The sequence below is a fragment of the Pimephales promelas genome, chromosome 23, assembly GCF_988280905.1.
Source record: "Pimephales promelas chromosome 23, fPimPro1.hap1.1, whole genome shotgun sequence".
NCBI lineage: Eukaryota > Metazoa > Chordata > Actinopteri > Cypriniformes > Leuciscidae > Pimephales > Pimephales promelas.
This window is the reverse complement of record NC_142791.1, coordinates 10,076,543-10,103,649: the sequence shown is the minus strand read 5'-3', so window position 1 is coordinate 10,103,649 and position 27,107 is coordinate 10,076,543. Positions and strand designations below refer to the sequence as shown.

The 27,107-nt window shown below is 38.8% G+C and overlaps 1 protein-coding gene across 2 annotated transcripts; it reads right to left on the bottom strand.

Annotated features, from left to right (window-relative positions):
* Positions 1-1,118: 1,118 nt before the first annotated feature.
* loxl2a (lysyl oxidase-like 2a) lies at positions 1,119-27,052 on the bottom strand. Of its 2 annotated transcripts, none has more exons than XM_089126489.1 (14): positions 26,405-27,052; positions 24,607-24,894; positions 23,578-23,753; positions 14,488-14,696; positions 13,058-13,274; positions 11,793-11,976; positions 9,106-9,257; positions 8,845-9,012; positions 5,100-5,265; positions 3,407-3,647; positions 3,181-3,296; positions 2,748-2,884; positions 2,559-2,670; positions 1,119-1,835 (listed from the first exon to the last, which is right to left on the bottom strand). In XM_089126489.1, exons 2-14 carry the CDS (start codon positions 24,872-24,874, stop codon positions 1,771-1,773), a joined length of 2,211 nt encoding a protein of 736 aa, XP_088982615.1. In that variant the 5' UTR covers positions 24,875-24,894; positions 26,405-27,052; the 3' UTR covers positions 1,119-1,770. The 2 variants fall into 2 exon arrangements, with proteins under 2 accessions (XP_088982615.1, XP_088982614.1); XM_089126488.1 differs by having other exon boundaries at positions 26,410-27,052.
* Between the last annotated feature and the right edge of the window lie 55 nt (positions 27,053-27,107).

Sequence of the window (27,107 nt, the reverse complement as noted above, 5' to 3'; positions counted from 1 at the left end):
TGAGTTCACAGATGCTGATGCTGCCATTCACCTCCATCCTCCCCAACCACCACCAAAATGGTACCTTCCCCTCCATCCTCCCCATCACCACCACCAGGATGGTCCCTTCCTTACCTCCAGGGGGTCGGCTGCGCCCCTGCCTTCATCTCAGGCGGGACATGCAGATTCGGCTAACCTCGCTTTGCTCGCTAAGGACGGGGCCTATGCCAAAGAACTCATAAATGTATGCTTGCTGAGCTGTCAATAAATGTATTCTGCTTTTCAAATTATCTCCCGAGTCTTTCTGGTAGAATTATAAATATCTCAATATCTCAGCTCTGGAAGGGTCTAGAGCCTCCATTTTTGCGCTCTTGTCTAAGTCTGTTGGCCCTCTATTCGAATCCAGAGTTTCAAGAACATCAGAGAAACTCAAAATTTCGACCCCCCCCCCCCCCCCAAAAAAAAAAAAAAAAAAAAAAACGACCCTGTCGGGTTTTTTTTTTTTTCGGTGCGAAAAAATAAGTTTCTCCAATCTTCTCAAAACTCTGGGTTCTGATAGAGGGCCATGAGACTTAGACCTGAGTGCAAAAATGGAGGCTCTAGACCCTTCCAGAGCTGAGATATTGAGATCCCACGTAGCATTTATTCCATTATAAAAATCTCAATATCTCACCTCTGGAAGGGTCTAGAGCCCCCATTTTGGCACTCAGGTCTAAGTCTCGTGGCCCTCTATCAGATTCCAGAGTTTTCCAGAAGATCAGAGAAACTCAAAATTTCGACCCAAAAGAAAAAAACGACATTGGTACCCCAGTGTTTTTTTGTTTTGTTTTTTTCGGTGCGAAAAAATAAGTTTCTCCAATCTTCTCAAAACTCTGGATTCTGATAGAGGGTCATGAGACTTAGACCTGAGTGCAAAAATGGAGTCTCTAGACCCTTCCAGAGCTGAGATATTGAGATCCCACGTAGCATTTATGCCAATGAAAGCTTTAGATTAAGTTCTGTCAGGAAGACTCGGCACGTCACCTCATTCCTATCCAATCAGGTGTTAACAGTCACAGTATAAAAGATTGGTTCTTACACTTGTCTGAGTTCGCAGATGCTGAATGGGTTATCAGGTTAACATAAAAAACACCATCAAGTAACAAACATTAATTGCTTTAATAATAGAAAACAATGCAATGGTTTGACCAAATGTGTTGTTCAGTCATAAACACAGTATATTTGGAAACCATTGAACTAGTCATAGGTACCCTCGTAAAACGGAGGGTAGATGCTTCACAAATTTGCAACAAATAGTTTCACATTGCATACACAAAAGTTGACAAAATATAATCCCTGACTGAACACAATAAATTACTCGACATGCTTGATGAATTAACCACAAAAAAGTGGCGTTTGGTTCATGAAACTGCAGACTTTGTGATGCCTTAAGTTGTAATACAAAAAGAATCGAAACGTTATGGAAGATCCAATTTTGAACATTAAAGCACGAGTTTGTAGCCACTACAACAATTAACTAGCATTTCTAACACATAAATGCAGCAAGTACAGTACGTTTAAAGAATTTAAATAGTTTCTGTACAAAGCAAGCTTGATATAGCGAGGGCCGTAAAAGGACACAAGATGTACTTCAACCTAGCGACTGCATCTATATTTTGAGGTGGGTTACAGAGCAGTGGTCTCTGCCAATTGAAGTGCTGGAGTCTCACTAGTGGTCAGTCGTATTTCAATAGTCTTGAGTGACAGCCTGCAGCTTCCTCCACTGAGAGCTTTGCCGTTCCTCACTGTCTCCTATCTGAGGTGCAACTGGTTGCTCATTCCAGGGTATTCGTCCATGTCTGAACTCCGCGAGCCACCTGGAAAGTGGTAGAGGTGGTATTATTATTTACTTCTAACTACTGATTGGGGAAACAAACCTTTTCGAAACTTTGAATCCATTAAACCAATTGCTTCGCAAATAATTCACTTTTTCGGGAGTAAATGCAACAAAAACACGCATAAAAACTCTTTTACGAACTAAATGCAAAAGTTTACTGAAAGTGTAATATATTACATGCAATTAACATACTAATACCATTAAATAGGAATATTCTGCATAATGTGCGTTATTTTATTAAATGTTTTGATTGTTTTATGGAGGGCTTGGCTAAACAGGCCAATAAGAGACTTATTTAAGAGACAATAAAAGATAAAACTGAGAAAATCAAGTTTTTGTCAAAGTACGTCTGGATGGGATTCAGAACGGTGATCTAACATATATGGAGTTACATTAGGCAGTTAGGCAGTTTTGATTATATGCTGTTTAATGTTGGTGATTGCATTATTTTATATATGCATATGATTACATATGACATGTTTATGCATCTTCTTCATTGTTTTTACCAGGAGATTCTGTACCCTTTCAGAAGATGTGTAATACCACTCCCTACTGTATAACAGTGAAAACACAGAAACTGGGAAAATTTAGTCTATGGCGGGAAAGCGTTGTCACACAAATGATGAAAATTTCCATCAATAGCAGGAAAATTGTTAAACTGTCCTGGCAGACATTCAATACAGTATTTTTCTAACCAACTCACCTATATTACAGTTGTACGTCCATATCCTGTATCCATCATAGCGGCACTTGCACTTCATGACATTGTTGGTGTAATCCGACTCGGCTACATCATAGTTAGGATTGATTACGACCTATGTGACATGAGTCATGTTAGTAAAAAAAGAAAATTCTTATTTTTACTTCTAGTTCACTTCAGATAAACCGGTACCTGGAAAATATAGTCTCCTGGTTTCACATCTGTGATGTCGATCCACTGACAATCAATGTCATGTCTGTAAGTGTCCCAGCAGCCAACGGTGATGCCCTGTTCACCAAAGTTGGCACAAAGATACCGTTTCTGAATACCTGGATCAAAGAAAACAACCAATTAGATCTTCGAGCTGAATAATGACACTATCTTCTTCTGTAGATCTGTTTATGGCTGAATAGAACTCGTTTCTCCGGCCCAGATCCGGCCTACATCTGGACCGTGTGGAATCCAAGTGTACCAGATGTGGGCCGGATCTGGGCCGACACTATGTTGCTGTCTGGGATTCTACTCAGAGCAGTTATTACTGTAACCACGACATGGTGTGAACGCACCTTTGTACTAGTGTTGATTAACTTTAGCGCTATTGGACCATCTCGTAAGAAGTTCTCACCTTCGTCACATTGAGTGTCCTCTAGACAGAAACTGGCCTTGTGACCCTCCGCAACCTTGGTGCCGTTCAGACTCAGCAGGTCATAATGTGTAAAAACCTCCATGCTGTGATAATGCCTGAACACAGAGACAAAATACAACAATAATTAGAACGCCGCCATATTGGCATCATGTGTTGAAGTCTTTGTGTGGATCTTTGTCGTTTACTAAGGTGTTTATGGTCTTGCCTGTGACACTCGTGCCAGGTCCAGGAATGGTAACCCATTTTGGGTCTGAAGTCAGCTTGGCCGACGTTGTGGATCTGGGAGGAGAAGCGGAGCAGGCGGCGGTATGAGCTGTGGTCATTCTTTTTCGCTGTGCTGGACAAGCAGTTCTCCTCTAGGGCGCACTCTAGAGCGTACATGGGCCGGTCCTCCAGATAGGTGGTCTGCTCCACCAGCTGGGCATTTAGAACCAGGTCAGGAGCCGCTGTGAGCGATGAGATCAGAGGTCAGACAGAGCAAATTCCAGTCTAGCAAATTTCAGACTATTGTCTAGACAACCAGGTCAGTTGGGCTTAGTTGGTCCTGAGGATCCACCATCTTATCAGGTCACAGGCAACGGTTAACATAATTAAGCCACTTCAAATGATTTATAACAGAGCAGTTAACATTTTAGATAGGAAGCCCATTAGGGCGCATCACTGTGTTAGTTTGAGAAACATGAAAATTTTATCTTTTGAAAATTTCATTAAATTTTCTGTGTTTAAGCTAATGTATAAGTGTTTAAATCAGCAAGCCCCACAGGTCTTGAGTGAGCCCGTAGTTGCTCTCAGGGCTGTGGGTTCAAGGCCTAGAGGATCTAAAAATGGGAACTGTCAGATCCCGAAATGTAACACTTCTTTTGGACAAACAGCTTTCTCTGTACAAGGCACTAAAGCCTGGAATTGGTTACCCACTGAACTGAAGGGAGAGACAAACTGGGTCCTCTTTAAAAACAATCTTAAAGACTCTTTAATCAGAGGTCAGAAATGTGACCACAGATCGTCCGCTGCATTTACATTTATATTGTGTTATATTGTTTTATCATGTTTATTTTAACTATGTGTTGTGTAATTTTATGTAAAGGCCCACTAGGGACTAACATTGAGAATTAGCCTCGGCTAAAATGTTGTAGTATAGAACATGAGCTTATGTGACATACTTGTCCCTTTTGAAATAAACTTAAAATAAATAAAAAAATTATGTTTAGTTTCACAAGATAATTGTTTGGGTGTCATACTAAATCTGTTTAGACATGTTCAGAATGGAACACTAGCATACTGCTTACTACAAATGGCACAGCAGTACACATTTTTCTATTATTAGTACACTACTGTTCAAAAGTCTGATTTTTTTTTTTATGTTTTTGAAAGTCTTTTATGCTCACCAAGACTGCATTTATTTGATTATTCTTAAAATACTTGAAAGTTCAGATGAACAGTACAGTATTAATTGGAAATAGAAGTATTTTGCAACATCATGTCTTTACTGTCACTTTTGATCAATTTAATGCATCTTTGATGAATGAAAGTCTTTGAATTGAGATAAGGCAAGCAGATAGTTTTGAACACTGGCTGGTTATGTATTTTCTCAAATATGTATTTTGGATAATTTATAACCCCCAAAAAGCTACGGACTACAGCTTTAATATTATCAAAAATGCTAGTGGTGGGTCGCAACTGTGGCAGGGAAAGAGTTAAACATTCATTTTCAGATAATTTATTACTGAATATTAATTGTCACAGTGGAAATGAAAGGTTAACTGGAGTGCATTGCATTGTGGGAAACTACAATTACTTTGGAGCTGCTGTTTAGTCTACTATCACATCAAGCTCGACACAGATGCAGTAAAATCACTATTCTTGAGAGAATGATAATCAATAAGAGGTAATTGTCTCACTTTCAGAGCAGGAAACCCCAGCTGCGAAACGTCCTCCTCCTTTTGGGCAGTTGATGTGTTTGCCGTGATGAAGACACTGAGGAAGACTCATCTCAGTTCCTGAGCATCTGACCCCACTCATCACAACATTATCTGCATTTGCATCTCCAGCCCAATACCACGTCTCCTATACAAACAAATAAATATTAAGATTATCATATGAATTATAGCTGAAATTTAAGTCACAACATTCTCATTTTAAAGTCACAATGAAATCACATATATATAAAAAAATTGTCCTCATAATCTATAATCTTCAATCACAATAACTTCCCCCTCACTCTTGTAATGTAATCAATTCTCTTCTCTGATGCAAGGGCGGGATCAACCTGTCACTCACATGAGATTGACCAATAGCAGACCACAACCATCCGACCATCCAATAAATTCCACATGGACAAAATCAAGTCCTGCTCTACATTTGTTCTTGTTCGAGAAGTCATTTCACTCGGATATACGTCACAATAGGGAAGAAAGCAATTTGTAAAAGAATCAGTTCGGTTTGTGAGGCAATTCAACAAGTTTACTGAAAAAACTGACAAACAATTGATTCGGTCAATTGATTTTTGTTTATGTTTTTCAATGAAATCGGAAAGAAACATGTTAGTGTTTGGAAACTTAAAATTAAAGATAGATATCTGGGTGTCATTACACCTTATCACCAAAGGAGGGCTGTTAGGTCACATTTTAAAGATCGACTGCATGTTCCTGAGCATCTGCTCTCAACATTAGAGTTGTTACATAAGTTTAGAGGTTTGAAACAAAACGTCCCGTACCCCACAAGATCGGGGAAGTCTTTGTCAGTGTTCATGACTGCACAAACATATGTTCGTGATGACTAATCAAACAGTGTTATATTCTGTTTTCCATGTGTTGTGTCCTAGGCTGAGCAGGGCTGAGTCACAGCCTCCTTTGATAGATAAGCCTTCAGGACTCCCAGCGTGGGCACATTCTGTTAGACTTTCCATGTGTATTGTCGAAAACCTTCCACACATGCTGTCTGGAAAGACCCACCACTCCAGACTGTCAGGCAAATCATGTTTAATGACCACTCAGACATCTGGAAGTTGTCTCTTGCACTTTTTGAGCTTTTGTAACAGTCTGAAAACGTGACCAACAGCATGTCAGAGTGTACAAACCTCACTATTAAGTTAATGCATCATTTAAAAATATTTTTCTATGCTTTTTCTTATGCTCACCACAGCTGCATTCATTTGATTAAAAATACAGTCAACAGCAATATTGTGAAATATTATTACAATTTTTATTTTAATATATTTTAAAATGTAATTTCTTCCAGTGATGTCAAAGCTGCAAATTCAGCATCATTACTCCAGTCTTCAGAGTCACATGATCCTTCAGAAAGCATTATAATATGCTAATTTGATGCTCAAGAAACATTTCTTATTATAATAAAAGCACAAAATGGTTGTGCTGTTTAATATTTTTTGTAAAACGTCATTGTTTTTTTTTTTTTTTTTCAGGATTCTTTAATAAACCGAAAGTTCAAAAGAACAGAATTTATTTGAAAGTACTGTATGTCTTTAGTGTCACATTTGATCAGTTATGTGTTCTTTCTGAATAAAAGTATTAACTTCCCAAGCCAAAAATTTTGATTGGTAGTGAACAGTATGGACTTTATTTTATTTAAAATTACTAAAGTTCATTTGAAGAAAAAGCCCTCACTGGAGGTCAGTTTGATTATTTTTCTTGGTCAACCAATAAACAAGGAAGACGATGATAGTTGACTAACTTCACCTGCTACATTTAGCTACAAAACAAAAAAATTAAACCTGCCTAATCTGGTTTAAGATGGTCTTAGCTAGTTTAGACGGGTTCTCCTAGCCTAACCAGTTGAAATGGGCATAAAAACCCTTTAAAACCAGCAAAAAGACTGTCTGACTAGGCTGGGAGACTAAATAAGACCAGCAAAATGTTTAAGCTGGTTTAAGGTGTTTATTCTTAAGCAGGGCAACAGTTAAATCAACACCACTCAAGCATAAACTCTTGTAAACGCTCTAAGAACTATCATGAGTGATATTATATTTAACTGCTTTGTGTCCCTAGGTCGAAGCCATTACGGCCATAATGTCTTGACATGTGGCCATGTGCATAGGCTAGTCAAACATTTCAGTCAATCATCATAATAACACTTAATCATGGCATTAGCCTGCAGAAGCATTTTCCAATTTCCACTCATAAAACCGCCCATCAAGCTATTCCTTCCATGCCGTTTATAATGCAATAATAGTTTCCAGACCTATATCACCATGACTTTGTCACTGGGCTGGTAATGATCTGTCTCCAGTCCTGCCATTTCAGCTCTTGAAAGTCAGTGTGATCTTACATACACATTCAATTATTATTTAAATGAATGGGATTTAACTGGATTATGGCATCCAGCTAACTTTTGGCAGCTAACACACTGGCTCCGTACCATCGGGGTGTGCCTTGCCTTTAGTACTTCGTCTACACCGAACACTCCAAAATAGTCCCACATTCTATGAACACTATCATGATGACTCAAACGATGCCTTGTGGATATTGATGGTTAGGTGGACCTTCGTGAAAAGGTTGGAGTGTGGAAATCAAGTTGTGGTTTTATTCATCCCCTTGGAATTATAAGGTTCTATCAGACATTTTTTGTCAAAATTGAGTTATTCATATTATATTCTTATTCTGTGACAACTTATTTACATTACGTGAAGTTGTGTACATTGTGTGACTTTTTATTGAAAAAAACATAAAGGTTCAATCTACAAAGTCGAACTCTAACTTGGCTCTATAAGGTTCTATCTGTGTGGGCCAATCAGCACTTTGATGCACAGAAGAGGACCAATCAAAATTAATGCAACTAGCAGATAGAGAGTATTATAAGTCTGCATTTTAAAACAACATACGTTAGCATATTATTTCAGCCACACTCATGTCTAGAGAGAAAGCCATTTTACCTGGCCCACTTTAGGTGGAATAAAGTACTGCTCAGATATATTATAGTAGCTGCTTTCTGTCTAAACAAAAGAAAGATTAAAGTAACAATATCTGCAATAATGTGTTTACTTACCCACCAAATTGGGACCAAAAATGAACATCTGCCCTGGACAAAATATTTAGACCTATATACTTGCTTAATTTGAAATGTCCTAAATACATGGAAGTGCTAAAAATATGAAATAAATGTAATAGAAAGGATAAATTTTACTTTCTAACACATGTTGAGATTGTTACTACATTAATTTGAAATTTAATGTTCAAATAATGTTTTGGAAGATAGAACCTTATTATTCTAAGCGACAAGTGTTTTTTTTTTTTTTTTTTTTTTTTTTTTAGAATTAGAAGGTTTTATCTGCATTTGACCCATTCAAAAAATTCCCATTTACAAATTTGAGAGGATTGTGATATTGTATATTTAGAATACATTTAGGGTCCCTGTTTCATGTTTGAAAGAAATTTGTTCCCCATATAAATTTTCCAAAATATAATGCAAAAACTTTGAAGCTTAATATCTCAAAACTGCTCAGAACGCAGATAGAACCTTATAATTCCAAGGGGACGTGTTGTTCAATTAATTCGCATGGGTGAAATCTGGATAATTTAATAATACTCCATGGGAACATGAGTTTTGTGTACAGATTCAAGTTTGTCATACAGATTTGAAGTGTTGACCAACAGAAAGCTGCTTGGTTTGAGAGTGATGTAGATTTACCTGAAACGCATGGTTGGCGAAGCCTAATCCCAGCTGTCTGCAGACCACCATGGCCTCTATAATCCCCCAGTTTTCACTACAAACGGTTCCCCAAACCAGAGAACCGTTCTTCTCAGCGAGAACTTCCACACGTCCCTCGAGGGGGTTTCTTCCTCCGCTGAGACGTATCTGTTGTTGTCAAAAGTATCCATCATTTTAAAATCTTACTGATTCACAAATTTCTAAGTATTTAATATGAAGTAAACGTTTAAGAATCCTCACCCTCTTCTGGAAACCCATGGCAGGTACATTGCAGCGTACAGCAGCATCTTCCTCATGACTGCAGCCCAGCGCATCATTATTGAAGTAGCAGTCAGTGAGAGATTTCTCAAATCCAGAGCACTCCACCTCGTTCATGTGGACCGGACCCATTCCTAAGGAAATCATTAAATAGGGTGTTAATGGACAGGAAATTTGAGTTTAAATAATTGTATTGTCTTATCTGAAGGGGACATGATCTGCATTGTTTTATTGTTTTATAATGTTTCCTGGGGTGCACTTAGAATGTTAGAATGTTTTTTTTCCTTCAAAATTTAGAAATAAAAAGCATTTTTCCAACCCTGATTTTAGCCCTCTGATTCTAACGCTCTGTTTGAAGGGGCATGTCTGCTGTGAGAAAGTGCACACACTATGAAAATAAGAGATTTGTTGATTATAATGGTGGCAAGAGAACTTGTGCTGTTTGATTGACAGCTCCATCAATTGTAAAGGGAGAGTTGTTTGATCGCTTTCTATATATAATTGAATCACAGTTTAAATAACAGATTATTTTCATTCTACTAAGAGCATCAATGTGAAGTTAACCATTTAGTCACTGGTTTGATTTACTGACACATGGACAAAAAAACATCTGACTGTACATGAATCATTACAAATCAGAAATTACTGGTCACGAATCAGGCACAGTGATTGACATGTTGTCGGATTACTGTTGAGTCCATTTCGTAAAAGTCTGTTTGCAAAGCCTGTGCCGAAATTGCGACTGATTTACCAAAGGATCCACAGTGAAATGTACTGAACATAAATAAATAATGCTCAACTGAGACATTCACATAGTTAGGATCTTTGGAAGTAGTTATTTTTGTGACTTGTGACTTGACCACTAAATGATGCAATGACTGACCATTCAGAACCAAGCAGATACACATATATTGCACATTTAATGCACAAATTTATAGCACTCACACAAATCAATTCTTGAAGTAACCTAGGGTGAATTGACTTGCTCATAAGCAGCTTTCGGAGCTTGAAAAGTATCAACCAAATGCCACTCATTGGAGTCACATGAAACATGTTATTTTTTTCATTAGTTGAAGCAAACTATTTTGTTTATCTCATGTTCTCTTCTGACCACATCTGATGACAGTAATAAATGGATTTTAAGAGGATGTTTTGGGAGAACTGCAGAAGAGTTGTTGACTTCACTGTCAATTTTTGAAAACATGACTAAATGCTGCCTTAAAATACCACACAAATACTTTTAACATGAATTATTGAAGGAAGTATTTTAACATGAATCAAAACAGTTTGGGAGCCTTGTTAAAGTAGTTCTCATAGTTGAAGGCTGAAGTAAATTAGAAGATTGAAGATCTGTAGGCAGCATTATTGAATAAAACAACCGTAAAACCGTAAAACAACAAAGAATAATGCATTGTTCTCATATCGAAATTCTGTTCTCAATGTTATTTTTGCCATCCATCACAAGTTATTGTCCCTGTTTCCTAGTTTAGAGTCTCGAGTTTCGAGTTCACATTGTAAACACACGGCAGCGCTTCCGGATTCTACCTCATAACGCCAGCTCAGTATTGACTGGCTCCTGATTCAACATCACACGCATGCGTCGTGGTGCTCACGTGAATAGTCAGAGACTGCCGCAGAAGAGAATAAATTGTTGAAAAAAGGCGTTATTTTTGTTTTTTTGCACACAAAAAGTATTCTTGTCACTTAATAACATTAAGGTAGAACCACTGTGGTCAAATGGACAATTTTAAACAATGTTTTTTTTTTTTTTAATTAGCTTTCTGGGCCTTGAATACGGTAATATCATTGCAGTCTATAAGGGGGTCAGAAAGCTATCAGATTTCATCAAAAATATCTTCATTTGTGTTCCGAAGACGAATGAAGGTCTTACGGGTTTAGTGAGTAATTAATGACATAATTTTTATTTTTGGGTTAACTAACCCTTTAATAACAGTGTTTGCACATGCGTAGGTGTAAAATAAAAGTGTACAAACACGCATTTAATTGTTTTTTACAATTATCTCAGCAAAGTTCGAGTAATCAACTAAGGACCTGGTACAAACATCTGCATATCCAGCTGGAGAACAGAATTTCTGGTAAATGCCAGAGACAGAGGCTGCCGTAGATGCTGTTGTTTTGAAAAAAAAAAAAACAATGTGTGACTGACCGGTAGTTGCTTCCTGCTTAATGGATTAACATCATTATTTTGTTTCCGAAATGTAGATATTAGAGATTTCTGAGAGCCTGTTGTGAAATATAATCTATGCATGCATTATAGTATACAAGCATTATTCGAATTTTCAGAATTTTTGCAGATTGCAGATTCCAAGAATACGTGAATGATTGAAGGAATCACTGATAAAAGATACTCACTCATCATAACCACCTAATAGTGTAATGGTGTAAAAAGAAAAAAAATCACCAAATGAATCAGTGAAGTCATTTTGGTGAACTGACACAATCGAGACAATGGAATGAATAAAAAATCCCTCTACTATTTCTTAAGGCTCTCCTCCTGGGGCATGTAGTAGTTTGGAAATCAAGGTACTGGATTCTAAATGCTCCGGAATCTAAATCTGGTTGTTTTAGGATCAACTCCCAATCCTCCCTGTGATCCACCATTTTAGAACCACTGATATAATGTATTATGCAAGAGAAGACATACTAACCTTGCCCTAACTTTGCTCCAGTGAGAGCCTCCTTGGCGCTCCCGAAGCCCAACTCTCGACATACGATGGTAGCGGCCCTCAGGTTCCAGTTATCGTCACAGACCGTTCCCCAAATACCATTCTTCAACACCTCCACTCGCCCTTCACCGATATTCGCACCTCCCCGCAGACGAACCAGGGGTTGCTGGGAAATCAGACAGGGAGTAAATCCACAAAAGCTCAGTGACCAGTGTTTGTTCAGTCTAGCTTTCTCCACCTGCGGATCTGATGCAGATGATTCAGCCTGAGTATTTTCCCATCCACAGTATAAACACACTCACTTCCGTGCCGTGTTTGAATGTTATGTAATTTCCTTTTCATTCAAAAGGAAACGTGATTTAGTGTACTACCTGACTTTTCAATGTATCTATGAAATCCAGGCTGAATGAACATGATAATCCACAATAAAATATTGGAAGAAGCAAATCTTTCCAGAAATGTGAGCAAGGGGCCGATAGATGAGAAAAAACAGACTCGCCAAACATTCCACAACCACAAATCATCTCTGAGGGAGTGTAACCCTCGAGTTCAACATACAACCATGTACAGACAGACAGAAGGAAAAATTGAAAATTAATTCAATTTTCATGTGCGCAAAAGTACAAAAAAAAAGTCTGTTAACACAATGCTACCAGGAAACAGCTGATGGAAGACAGTCCAAAGATAATTTTCCTTCATGATGTCATTGCAGATGACTGTGTGATTCTTAGGAGAGCTATTTTTATTCCAGATTTCCTCCTTGCTTTGCAGCTAAACAGTGCTATAGCTACCACCATAATCATGAGGCTGTTAATGTTGACTTCATGCTCTGAATGTTGTGCATGCCAATAGCTTTGTTTCCATCTAAAGTTGGAATATCGATCGCATAAAACATTCGCAAATAAAGCACCGTTCCATCCATTGCTTTCGGTGGGGGATGCCTGATGTTTGGGAATGAAGTATGGGATTTAATTATACCGAACCACTTTGACAACAGACTTTGCTAAGGCATTTCGGATGCTGTGCAACGAGATCGGTCTAGTCCAGGTATGATGTCCTATCGCGCAGTCACGTGACTTTTTTGATGCGCATTGAGGAATTTATTAGGTAAATATGTTTCCATCATAGCTTATGCACATTAGATTCTGTAGATGTCCAGTGTCACTTCTTATTTTGGCGCAAAGCCGTGCCAATAGCTACAACCTCTCAAATCTTCAGGCTGTTGATGCAAATTTGACACTACCAACCTCTGGTCTGTAGGCCTTGCGGAAGCCAGTGGAGGATGAGGGGGCAAAAGCTCTTCCAGGCACACAGCTGACCACCACAGGCAGGCCACGTCCACAAGTACCATTCCTCTTGGACTCTAGGGGTTTTCCCAGTTTACAGCTGGACAGGTGGGCTTCATTTCCTGTGCAGTTCACTGAGAAACCCCAGTAGTTCTTTCTTTTGCGCATGGACAGTGATCTGTAAAACAGAGCCACAGAGAAACCTTACTTGTGCTATAAAATAATAATTAAATTATGGAGTAATATACATATTTCAGTAATTCATTCCTGTTTAGGAGGATATCACAACAATGATTCAGAGGAACATCTGTTATGATTATTCTAATGATCCAACATAGCCTGTAGCAGTAATGTTGTGCTAACCCAAGAAAATAGGACATTTTCCATGCTTCTTCAGTCAAGAGAAAATCCCAAACCAGACAATCAAGACTCAAACAAGCTGTGAAGCCTGCAGGTTTCCTTTCCTCCAGATTAGGAAACCAATAAATAAATATTAATTTAATAAGTACAACATGTTCTGGGTTCACGCTTAATTTGTGAGAATCTTTTTTTTGGTTTGTTTTTTTGAAGTGTCAATATTCTTTTTGGTTCTATGTTGACTGTGATGAAGGCAATGCAATTTATGATGTCCATAGGGTCCTATTCATTGCTAGGTATATTTCTCAATGGCATGAATAACAATATAGGCCTAGACTTAAAACACATTGACTGCCACTGAGAAAAAGTGAGGTCACATTGCCAGTGGCTTAAACACTGTTCCTTTATAAAATATTCCAAAACAAATACAAACCTCAACTTTAAATATCACCAGGCATTACTTTCTTTAGAATATGGCTTAGTTTAGAAATAAAGCCATGAAAACATCTAATAAAAATAAAACTTTTCATACCTCTTATTTCCTGGAATGCTTCATTTTTGGAAACATGTACAAAATAAGGACATTGGCTATAAACTTATGTAATAGCGTATTTTAGTGTACCGATGTGTTTATAACACACCAAAACTATAATAATTTAGGGAGTTCTACAGTTAAATGTTCTTTACAGAGGAAACACAATGTTCTCTGCAAGATGGGAAACTGCCAAGAATTATGTTGGGAAACAATCTGGCACTTCTGAGGAGTTCACACACATCCGAGGACGAAATAACTCTTGCCGCATGTTTGCAAAGTAACTTTAAACTTTACTAAGTTAATGTTACTTTAGGGGAAACCTTAAAGTGTTTTTGACATTGTGTGTTTGCCTTGTTGTCTGTTTTTTCTTCATTTTTCATTATATCATAATAATCTTTTCATCTTTTTTTACAGGGAGATTCTCATTATGTCCTATAATTCATGTCTGGCTCATGCCCATTTCTCACACAAAGCAAAAACAGTGGGGACTTTTCCTTACTTATAGACTTTGTTGTTGTAGTTCTTCTCTCCGGGGAATCCGTACATTCCACAGACGACTCGGCTGTTAAAGGGGGTCCACTCCTCATTGCAGATCTGCCTCCATTTACCCCGTTCTTTCAGTTCCACATAGCCTTCTGTTACTGGGATTCGCTTGAGGTGAGAAGATATGGGTCTTATACGGATTTCTTCCACCCGTTCTTCGAGAGTCTTAAGAGGAATAAACAAAAAATAACTTTATAGTTCATTAGCAGAATTCCCACAATATTACCAGAATGGCCAAGATTAAATATTTATTCAGGTCATTTCCTCAAGTAGCAGTAGATCACTTGGGGAAAGATGTTTTAGTCACTGTTTAAGAGTGTCTTCCACTCATGCAGGGTGGAATCTGAGGAGCCAGATAAGGAGGAGCCAGATAAACCATTACTCACATTTGACAAGGCTGATCAGATATGGTTCCTGAAACAAGGTCAACGTTGGTATTTAAACATCAGTTCAATGTCACTTCAGAAATGCCCTCAAAACATTCTTAACTAGTCTTGTGGAGGTTAACCTAGATTTTGAGGGGTTGTGTTTGAAGGAATGTTATTGCTTTGAGAAATAATTATTCAAAAGCACTTTCACTGTGTTGACTTACTGTACAAAAAGTGAGGAAATAAGCTGCCAAAATTAAGTAAATAAACTTGACAATTCCACATAACTTAATTTTTCAATTACAGATTAGAATAATTAGTTCACCTCACAATGATCCAATCCAATCCAATTTACTCACCCCAATGCCATCCAAAATGTTCCTGTCTTTCTTTCTTCAGTGGAAAAGAAATTAATTTTTTTTGAGGAAAACATTTCAAGATTTTTCTCCACACAATAGACTTCAATTGCAACCAACCAACATGTTGAAGTCCAAATCAATGCATTTTCAAAGGGCTATGAAGTGCTTCAAAAGGCTCTGCATATTCCCAGGGAATAGGGTCTTAAACAGTAAACTAAATTTCAACAGTCATATTTCTTTTCCACTGAAGGAAGAAAGACATAAATGTCTGAGTAAATTGAGTAATTATCGGGAAATTTTCATTTTGAGGCAAATTAATAATCCTTTAAGTCAACTGATCACTTTTTACAGTGTTGTTGCTAGCTCACGTGTTCTCACAAGGGCTGTTTACCGTTATATCATCTAAAAGGAATGTTTTAGATGTATAAAACCACCAGGATATTTTAAGTGACCAGGGTAAACATAAGACGAAGACTGTGGCTTCTAATTTAATTTCAGCGAGTCCTCATGTGTTCAATTTGATATGCATGTGTGTGCATGAAAGAAAAGAGAGAGAGAGAAAGTTGGCCAGCAGGCTAAAACCAAAGGAATGTGGCAGCCTCACATGGACCTAAATGCTCTAGACGCAGAGTGAGCAGAACTGAGTTAAATGTAAATATTACTATATAAAGGCCAGACCGAAGGGTTGAGTTGAAGTGGGCTCTCAAGTCAGACACATCCCTGTTTTCTTAAGCATTGGAAGTCTAGAAGAAACTAAAGAGCTGACTGTTGAAGCTGAGGGTTTGGGACGGGGTCATCCAGCCATATGTGAGGAAGAGTCCACGCCTGTTGCCCGATAGTGTGACCTCCGCCTAAATAAACCAGACGCTTCCACAGCATATTTTTACACCAAAGAGACGCCCTGCTAAATCAATCTCAGGCTTTGTCAAATTTTAGATGTTGAGCTACGATGATAGCACAGGTACTTTGGGGGGTTTTTTTCAACATACTGATAAAACAAAATACAGTTGGAATGTTTATAAATCTATATGCAATCCATAATATTTGAACCAACAGTTTGCGCCTTGTAAAGCTTGAAGAATGTCTGGTCCAAGACCCAACATGCAGTAACTAATAATGAAGGCAATGTTAAAATCTCTCTGACTGATAGGATGACAAGTTCGACAGGAGCAATCATTGCTTCAAATCTAAGGTTTCAAAGGAAAATGCCCCCCTTTGACCTTCACCCTAAAACACTGTGAATGTACATGAAATGCCTTTTAGTTTGCCTGTAGCTCAAAAGCCCAAGCAATGGCAAGGTTGTGGGTTCATTTCCCAGTGAATACAGACGGTGATGAAATGTGAACCTAAATTGTATAAGTGCCTTTAAAATAAATGAAATGAAGCAAATTACTCCAGATAACAGTCCTCTTTATCTAATGCAAAAAAAGTCTGACTTTGCTATATAAATAAAATACTGATTTAGTGCCAGACACCCATTAGCTATCAACATTGTAGTTCAGGTCAAAGCTAATCTACTTGGTTGCTCACACAACCTCAGTTACCTGAGTTAAGGAATGAAGTAACCTCTTAACATGTATACCACAGACCAGACACCTTCATGTCGAAAATAATACAACTCAGCAAGTCAGTAATTACATATCAACATATCACACTAATAGGCCCAGACACTGTCGGGGTTAATAGTCTATGACAATACCACCGGTCATATATATACACAGTATACAGTATGTGTAAATATAACCGGCCAAAGAGAGAGCACTTTGGGTACATACCCATGCCTGGGCTTGAGAATGGCCTTAGAGTTATCCTGAGCAAACTCCAGACATGCCGGGCTGACAGGGAGAGCCTGCAGATCCCCCAGTCGCTTGATAGATGCCAGTGGCAACAGGAGAGCGGTCTTCAGTGAGAGAGATCAACCGACTGGAGCGGTTCAAAAGCTGGACCCCTCAAAGCCCCCCAGGTCTCATGATGGCACAGAGGGAGGTCTGTAGGGGTTGATCCTCCTAGCACCCTTATGAAATTTCACGACCAGTCGTTTCTTCCCAGTGATTGGCCAGCCACCAGAACATGGTGTGCTGCAATGGCTGCCAAATACGCTTTGAGCATGGAGGGGGAGCGGCCCGCATCCAACAGCTCCTGTAGGAATGAGAGAACTACTGATATCTCACATGACTCTGGGTCTATTTTTCGGCACCAACTGGAAAAACCCGTCTATTTCGAAGCATGGAGGTGCAGAGTCGACGGGGCTCTAGCTTCAGATACAGTGCTTAACACCTTCACAGGAAGATCCCCGGATACCTGTTTAGGGGCCACAAATGGAGGATCCATAGATGGGGCCGCGGATGCCACAACGTTCCCTTCGCCTGTGTAAAGAGGTCTTTCCTCATCGGGACTGGTCATGGAGCTGTGACCGATAACTTAAGCAGCTCTGGAAACTACGGTCTGGATTTCCAGACAGGAGCCACCAAAAGGACTGGGCACTCGCTCTGTCTGACCTGTTTGATGACTTGTGGAATTATCAAGACGGAGGGAAAAGCATACAGGGGGCGGTTGGGCCAGACGTGGGCCAATGTGTCCCTATCTTTCGAGAAGAACATTCTGCAGTGGGTGTTGTCTTTTGAGGCGTACAGGTCGATTTCGGCTCTACCAAACTGTCTGTGGGTTCAGGGACCACTCGCAGAGGGGAGTGCTGCCCCATGAGGGCATATCCACACCCAAATTCTGGATGCCCTGGATATGTGCAGTTAGATTGTTCTGTAGACATAAGAGGACGTCTCTCGCCATAGCAATCAGGTCGCCTGACCTGACACCCGCCTTGACAGACATGTTGTCCGTACAGACATGGTGACCCCCTGAGGTTTGATAGAAATGTCTTCAGGATAAAACCAACTGCTTTCATTTCTAGACAGTTGATGAGTAAACACAGTTAGTTGATGAGTTTGACAGGTGCTTTTATACACAACAAAATAGGTATGCATTTTTGTCAATATGTACAAACCCCTTGCCAAACGCGACTACAGTGGTTATGGAACAGTGCTTAAATGAACTGTGAAGTGACTAGCCCACTGCTATTAATCTTAAAGTAAGTGTACGACTAAATCACGTCACCTTTCCTTCGTGGCATGTGGCTTTTTAGTAGTAATAAAACCCGACAAAGAGGTCTTTGAGATTGTAAATGCTGTCTGCCAGCTCATATACAGCAGTACGTCTGAGACATACGCACTTACAGTCATTTATATAAGTGAGAAACCAATCCCACATCTGACTGCGTTTAAGAGCACGTTTAAGCGATGGAAACGGTAGCAGCAAGACTAAAGGGGGAGGAAGCCTCTCGTCGTCCAGACATTCCTTAGTTGCTGAGGTGCCAGCTGGGACAGGAGCACCTTCTTTTACATTCATGGAATCCAGATATCAAAATATTTACATGCCATTAATGTTCCTCTGCAGGGCTTTTCGCGGTGGGCGAGGGTGTCTAGTGCAGACGTTAAGTCAAAATCTCCTCTCTAATTCACTTCCTGCCTTGTGTTTCACGTTGGGCCTCCACGTGCCTGCTTCAGGGACTTGAAGTGAAAACAGTTGTTGATTGTCCAGGTTGTAGGCACTTTTTGAGGAAGTAAAAGGATAAAGGGGGAACAAATGTGAGGGATGGATGGATTCAGCTGATATATTGATTTTTGCTGAAGTAATTCCAGAGAAAGGGGATGCATAAAAAAAACAATCATTCCCACCACCCAAAAAGCAGGATGTTTCCACAGCTCAGTGTGTCATCAGTGACGCTCTCTCAAACAAATAACACATATTCACACCACCACACCAAAGCTAGCCTGTCTACAACTATCTGCGAGGAATGCCATTTTCAGACAGGCTTTTGTCTTCAGGGTCATTTTTGTGTCAGGCAAGAAAAGAGAGGGTGGATGGACAAGAAACAAAGTATGATAGAACTAATGGTGAACTCTTGAGCAGTAAAGGGTCACAGGGGTCCCATGAACATGTCGGTTCCAAGGAAACGCTCCAGTTTAGCGTTATCCCTAAACTCTCATTTCACAGAGCATCTCTGGGCATACTTATGTTCAACCTTCACATTCTTCCCACAAGAGTGGTTTTTCATAAAAAAGGGAGAAAATCAAAACCGTTTGTGGACAAAGACACAGGTCAAAACAAGTCTTGGGTTCCGTGACAACAAGAGTGTTGTCTGAGTTTTAGGAGGAATGCATGAGTCTTTATATTAAAAACTAAAGGCGGCAATACAATTAAAAGAACTTAAAGTCAATCTTCAAGACATCTTGTCACTTCATAGAGTACATGATACTGATTGGACAATATTCTGTGGTCAAATGTTTTTGAATAAACTTTTGTATGACCCATAAACTTCTATGGGACCAGAGACCATTGTCTCTGAAAACCACTTTATTTCCCCTTTCTATCTTGAGTAGCCTACTACAACACTGTTACTAATCAAATAAATAAATAATAATTAGACATCAAATATCGATTTGACTTAAAATAAATTAGACTCGATTCCTTGTCCGAAACCAAATTTCTATGGTCTTGGTCTTGTCATGGACTCATTTCAGGAGCATTTGGATTCGCACTTGACTATTTTCTTTGCCACTAGTGGCACTAAATGGAATTGCCAAAATAATTACTTTATCCAAAAATCACCCATCTTACCTTTGTCAGATCAAATCATTTTTATTGTATATAATGCTTAGTACAATAATCAGTGATGCAAACTTCATAAAATATTAGCAAATTCTAATTCTGTTGTAAATAGCTCTAAATAGACAATTGTGTAATTATTCAACTCAAGCCAATTCAGTGTTGTTGGTTCAGTTCAGTTCTAAACCGTAAAGTTCATCAGTTATGAAATGAGTTCAATTAAGCTATAAGAGGCTTTATAGAAGACAATTAGTGCTATGATTCACCTTGAGTCATTTCAGCATTGATTCAACTTCAATAATAACAGTATCGATGTTGCAAAATTCATCGATTCAAAGTCAGTTATAAAGCTGACAATTCAGTTGAAGTTTTTTCATCCAATGTCACTGCAGCCAATTTGGTTACATTTTCAAGTGACAAATATGGAGAAATAAACTTTGGGATAAATTAGGATCAGTCAGGAGGCAAATTTTCCTCAGGCCAAATGAACAAACATGATGTGATTTATTCCAGACTGCATCGCAAGTCCAATTGTGGATTGAGATAAATCAAAATTCATTGTTTGGATAAATCTAGTCCAGTCCCAAATAAGATGTGTTTCAGTATTTTCTCAAAATACCCTTTTTAGAGTACATTTCATGCTTGCTATTCCTAAAGAATTGATGTTAAAGGCATCCTAACCTCACAACTGACCTTCCCTCCCTATACACCCTGGTTTCCTGGTTTTGAATATCACAGCTTTTATTGTCTAGAAATCATGAAGAATCTTGAGTTTCCTACTCTTGTTTGAAAATGGAATGTGAGAGAAAGCCAACACCTCTTAGCCTGGTGGAAAATCCTGAACTTTGACCTCTTCAGGCTACATTTAGAATTTAGATTCACTCCTGGTACATTCTGTTGAGACAACTTGAGACAGACACTGGTTTGTTGACTTAAGACCATGCTTTGTCTGTAGATGAATATATAGGCCTATATATTTTTTCATCAATCACCACAAGAAGAGTGCAATCGCATTAAATCTTCTTCAGGTCCTGACCTCCCGTTTTGCCTTATGAACATGACCTTACAATGTTCTATCCTAAAGACTGCTGAACATCTGCTGACTCTCCACAACAAATAAAGTAGGTACTACTCAATATTTAATGATTTTGAATCATTTTGTAACTAAATTTTGTCTGAGGTTTCGCTTGCTAGTCCTGCATATGCCATGCACGTGAATTTGTATTGGTAGGAAACATCTGCTACAGACAAACATGGAAATACATTATATAATCATTAGCTGATTAATTGCAACAAATCCATTTACTCAATCCAAGCAAACTTTTATGCTCTGAACTTTTGGTGACCATTCTGTGGACCTCTGATTGTTTCCGTGTGTTGTGGCAGATTGTGTGTGGTGGAGATTCATTTGATTACGATAAGCTGTTCTTCTGTTCCACTGAATGTTTACAAGAATACAAACAAACCATTCACTCATTCAGTTACCCCCCGCTGTCTGTTCTGAGAGACTGTCTTTTGTCTTTCTTATTAGTTTAGAAAACAAATTTAATTCATTAGATCCAATATTTTGAGCTTTTGCTAGAGGTCATCCAATTAGTCTTTAAATGACTTTTCTAAACTGTTTCACAAGTCATTAAACCCACCGAGTCAAATGTAGTGTATGAACTGCACGTTTGAGCTCTGAAATGCTAACACCAACGTTTGACGCTAACCACAACATGTTTTCAGGGTAATGGAGTGTCTCCTTACATGGAAATAATAAGCTAATATGATCATAGATGGATGCAACGGAGTTATCTGTCTATCTGTCATCTTCTTCTAAATCTTTAAAAAAGGTCTTTAAGAGGTAATGTTTGCTGGGTGGAGCACACACTGGCTAGCTGTGCTGACGCCCAGGAAAGGTAAATAAAACAGGCAAACAGCCTTTCAAATGATGTTGTTTGTATGTATATGACAGAAAAAACCCTTTTAGCAATTTTACAGTTTTGGCAAAGGTTAATATTTGTGAAAGGATCTCATAATCCACTGCTCGTGACGCGCTAAGAATTTAGCACGGTCCAGCAGCCAGTTTTGGCCACTCTTTGTCATTTCTGACATCAGGTTGTCCATTGATGAGAAAAAATACACAAAAAGATGGAATCTTGCTTATGAAAACATTGGCTGTGAAAGGAAGCCTGGGGAATCTGGGCGTCTGTCTCAGTTCAGTTCACCCTGCTGCGCTGTTTGAGAATTCACTCATACAAGGTTCACAGAGACGGCCTGTGTCTCAGACTTCTGGTATGTGACGCAGGAAAAGTCACGATAACACCTACCAATTCTCACATTCATTCACTGTCTCCTGACTGGTTACATCACAGACATTTGAGGTGTTGAAGTGACCAGTGGAACCTTTTTCACAAACACGATTCCACAGTTATCATATTTTCATTTATAATGCCACACTGTGTGTTATATTCATTACCTTTGCAGTAAATTGTAAAACAGATTAACACCAGACAGCAACATAGTGTCGGCCTATCTGGCCCTCATCTGGTACACGTGGATTCCACATGGTCCGGATGTGGGCTGGTATTAGTATTTTTGTATTTTTCTAATACAACGGCTGAGGGAGTGACGACAATTTTGACATTCTTCTGACTGCTCTAATTAATCTATTTTTCCCTCTTTTGGAAAGTCATTGCTATTGGTGAAAATGGGAATACAAAACTAATATTTGCTGCCGTATCCCATTCACCACCATAGAAGTTTACCCAACTATGACGACTTCTGAACATACTGGTGTTTTCCATGCCAGACAAGAAAAACACTGTCCCTCATTGAAACCTATTAACCAGCGCAGTCTTTTTGCGTCTCATATTTAAAGAATTCACGTTTGACGGCTGGGATTCCGTTTTGCTTTCGATCCTTCCGTTAGTCAGCAATTCCCAAAGAAGCCATTGAAAGAGTGGGGGAGCGGCTCTGGGACAGGAAGGATTGGGGGAGAGACACACAATGTGGTAATGTCATTAAACCTCAGGGTTGTGGAAATGGAAAAGCACACCATGGGCTCTTTGATCGCTCTTAAATGCCCATCTTTAAACCTGCTTACTGTGGTTGCCACAGTAACATGGCAAACATACAAATATCATGATTCTGGCACACACCTTTGCATCAAAGAAAACGGGTGTGTGTGGACAGCTGGCACGTCATAAAAGGAATGGTTAAAAAACTATTCTAGAGTGGCAAACTTTGGAGAGGAATGCGTGACCAGTTGTAGCAGACCTTCACTTCCCTTTATCCAAGAGATAAAATAATGAGGGAATGTGGTGGAAGCAGAACCTCTACTCAACTGAATTTCCGGATATGACAAAGATATGTGGTTGTTTCTCTAAGAAATAATGCTTTTGAGGAAGGTTCTGGGTAGGATTCCTGATTCTTCCGATGGGAAACAGTGTGGTTTTGTAGATTCAGTGTGCATATTGTCATCCTAAAAGGGCATTTCAAAGGCATATCTGTTCTGTTTCAAATCTAATTACCACAGGCTTGGTTTACTAGCTCTGAATTCACATCTGCACTGCATTTCAGTAAAATCTAAGTGACTCACCACTGTCAACGTCAGTTAGGTAAATAAACTACCATAATGACAATGTTCTATGAGACCAGAGTGAGTTGACGTACCTCAACATTGTTGTTGATGGTATTGATGAACCGGTGGCCAGGGATGCGCTTCTGATTGCACATCACCCCAACATCCTCGCTGTGCCGGCAGTCCGACACCCCAATGCCATTCGAGGGGCATTCGGCTAAAGATTTTTCTCTTCCTGTGCAATGGACATTGTCTAGCCAAATGCGACCTGTGGAATAAAGAACAATTGTTGGTTTTGTCAATCATCAGCAAATATTCAAAACCCATATGACTCCAGTGAGTTAATAAAGGCCTTTTGAAGCGAAGCGATTGGGTTTTGTTAGAAAAAATATCCATATTTAAAACTTTATAAACTGTAATCACTGGCTTCCGGCAATGGCCGTTCGTGTGTTCATGAGAAAGTCGAGTTCTGGCAGAAGGGAGACATCTAACCTGACGGATAAAGTTCGAAATTATCAGACATTTTTCTTTAAAACTTTTCATTTTAGACTACTAATTCATGACCAGCTTTTTCACTGATCCAATGAGAAAATACTTTTATGATGCTCTTTGTAGCTTTAAAGTCCCAGTCTCAATTCTTTGTTTTACATTTCTTAAAAATGTCATACAGCTTTAAAGTGAACACAGCAAAACATCCTTGGTAAACCATCTTTAACCGACCTAGTCCTCTCACTGTGCATTACATATCTGCATATGATTTTGCATACTCAGTGGAAAATGAAATAAAAGTAGAAGGCCAGTGGTTATTCTTCCATAGGGCTCAATCATAACCACCAACTGAACTCTGGAGTTTGATTTACAATCTTTGGACAGATTTATTGAAACAAATCATCATGTTTCTTTAGTAAAGAGACAGAGAGATGAGATTATGTCTGCTCTTCACGTTGAATCTTGTTTCCATTCCTTTTCAACTGTCTGATTGGTATCAATTACTGCTAATGACTAAAACATGATGGATTACTAATGTAATCCAAGAATATATGAACATAGTGGATCTTTCAATGGACCATACGCTTATAATATGCCCATCACACTGAGTTTTTGGAGTAATTCTTGCTTACCTTCTCCTTGTCCGAACTTTGCAGATGGCGACCAAGCCACAGCGCCAAGGTAGCCAAGCTCCCGGCACGCAACATGGGCCGCTTCTATTGAGAAGTCATCATCACAGACAGTCCCCCATTCATTGTTGTAGAAGACCTCTAGACGACCCTCGTAATGCTTGCGCTTATCACCGGCTAGGCGGAGTTGAATCTTGGGTTGCTGGGATTCAGATTGGGCCTGAACCAGGACGAACAGATTGAAGATGTACAAAGCAGAAGAGACCGCCATGGCTAAACTTCCACAAAGACCTGCGAGACCATTAAACAGAACAAACACAAGATTAATAATGTAACATAAAATAACCTAATTTACAAAACCAATTTGGGACATTATTCATGACAGATTCAGCAAATTAAATTTAGCGTATAATGGCCACAAAAACTGATTAGATAATGGCTACAAGGGAGGTAAAGGTCCTTCCTGAGGCTAGCATGCAGACAGGTGTCTAGTGTATACCTTTTCCATCAATCATCCCAAATCCCAATCATCTCTGTCAGTCGGAGGTTTTATTTGTAGGAATAAGACCTATATACAGACATTATTGATGTCTCACAAAGGAATGCATGTACTGCATTAAAAGCTGCATATATGTGCACATTAACCCTGAACTCAAAAAAGACAGCTCAGCATTCAAACAAAAACTATGTCAAATGGTTTCCGGGATGTTTAGTTTCTAGAAAAGGCAGCATGACATTACAACCTCCTTCATTCATACACATCTAACCGCCAAAACCACAGTAGGCATATTCATATGATAGATATCATCAACATTGTCAAGATGTTTAACTCCCATTCATGTACTTTGTGTGAAGTAGGCTAACTAAACTTTTATCTTCACGATATGATGTTACGATAGTGACTGGATTAAAATTTAGCACACTCCACATCTATCCACCCAGCAGGACAATTACCCGTAACACAATATCCCATTTTCTGACTTATTCCCTTAGGGATTCTGTTCCCAAATAATTCACTAAAACAAATAGCTGCTTTTACAGTGAGTCACTTTATTAATTTAAAGAGACTTTAACGTGATGTCAATCACTGTCCGAACAATGCAACCTCACCCGTTTCAGTGTTGCAGAGCAAGCTGCAGCAGGACAGCACACTTAGATTCATTACATCATTGTTAAAACCTTGATATTCTCTTTTGTTTCATTCATTTCACATGAATTGTCTTATACAATATGCTAATATTCAGAGCCAAATAAGTTTGTACACATTGATAATGGATTAATACTACATACACAGCCTACATTTAAAAGTATACTTAAAAAAGGGTGTAGGGTGTGTGTGTGTGTGTCATTATTTATATTTCTAAGATTTAAAAAGCAATTTGGCTATTAAAAAAATTAAACATTGCTGAGTTTTGAAAAAAAAAAAATACTGGGAAAAAAAAAAACATAATGTGTTTGAGGCGCAAGGAAAGTTGCGTAATGCCTACCTCATCTGATTACACTTCTTAAGAATGTTATAATAAAACAATAGATACAAGCATTTTCATTCAAGTCTATGCCGAAACCAACATGAACAACGAATACATTTCTAAGAACATGACTGCAAAATTTGTAACGATTGTTCCTGCATCCATATTGGGGTTAAATTCATGTCTAGATATCAATTACCATTATAATCACATTCCGTTATTAATAAAGACATCCATCACAACTATGTCAGCATTTGAAGTTTCAAACAGAATTCGATTCAGTGGTAAACAAATCATGAAATATTAAATATAATTTCTGGTTTGCGCCTTACCTTACCTTTGGACAAACTTTGTTGTAGTGAAGAAACTCTGCCCAGTTACACGCACAGCTGGATCTGGAATGGGTCTCTGGATCTGGTGCAGCAGCGCTGGTTCTGTCTGTCTCCTGCAACACTTTTAAATCAGTACGCGCTTCACCACCTCCCACCACCAGTGCAATATGAAACCAGCCATCGCTGACACGTTATGAAAGTTACAGACGTCCCGTGTGAGTGTGCGTGCTGCACATGACTGTCGTCATACATCTGGGGATGCCCTGTCGACCTACGTGAGGCTTCCACCAATGAAAAAGCGCAACGATGATTCAGATTTAGACCTTGGCTGGGACCTACGTGAGGCTTCTCACGACTAACACCCACTTTTCCGTCTGATAGAACAGACAGACATGGATGGATGGATAGATAAATAAATAGAGTTGATAGACAGACATGAATGAATGGATGGATAAATAAATAGATACAGTATATAGATTGACATGGATGGGTGGATAGACATGGATGGATGAATATAGACAAGTATGGATTTACAGTTGGACAATAACAAACTTGAGTTCTTTAATACACTTTTTGAGTATCTGTACTTTACTTGTGTATTATTTTTTCTGGAAAATTTTTACTGTAGGCCTAACTTAACTACATTTTTTTTTTTTTTACTCCTCTACATTTCTGTCAAGGTCATCGAAGTAGTAATGCCAGT

Coding starts and splice junctions, on each gene's coding strand:
- loxl2a (XM_089126489.1), bottom strand. CDS start 24,874: ATGGCGGTCTCTTCTGCTTTGTACATCTTCAATCTGTTCGTCCTGGTT. Junction 5,266..8,844: donor TCGCCAACCATGCGTTTCAG/GTAAATCTACAT, acceptor TTGTTTGTATAG/GAGACGTGGTATTGGGCTGG. Junction 3,297..3,406: donor ACCTGGCACGAGTGTCACAG/GCAAGACCATAA, acceptor CTCTGTGTTCAG/GCATTATCACAGCATGGAGG.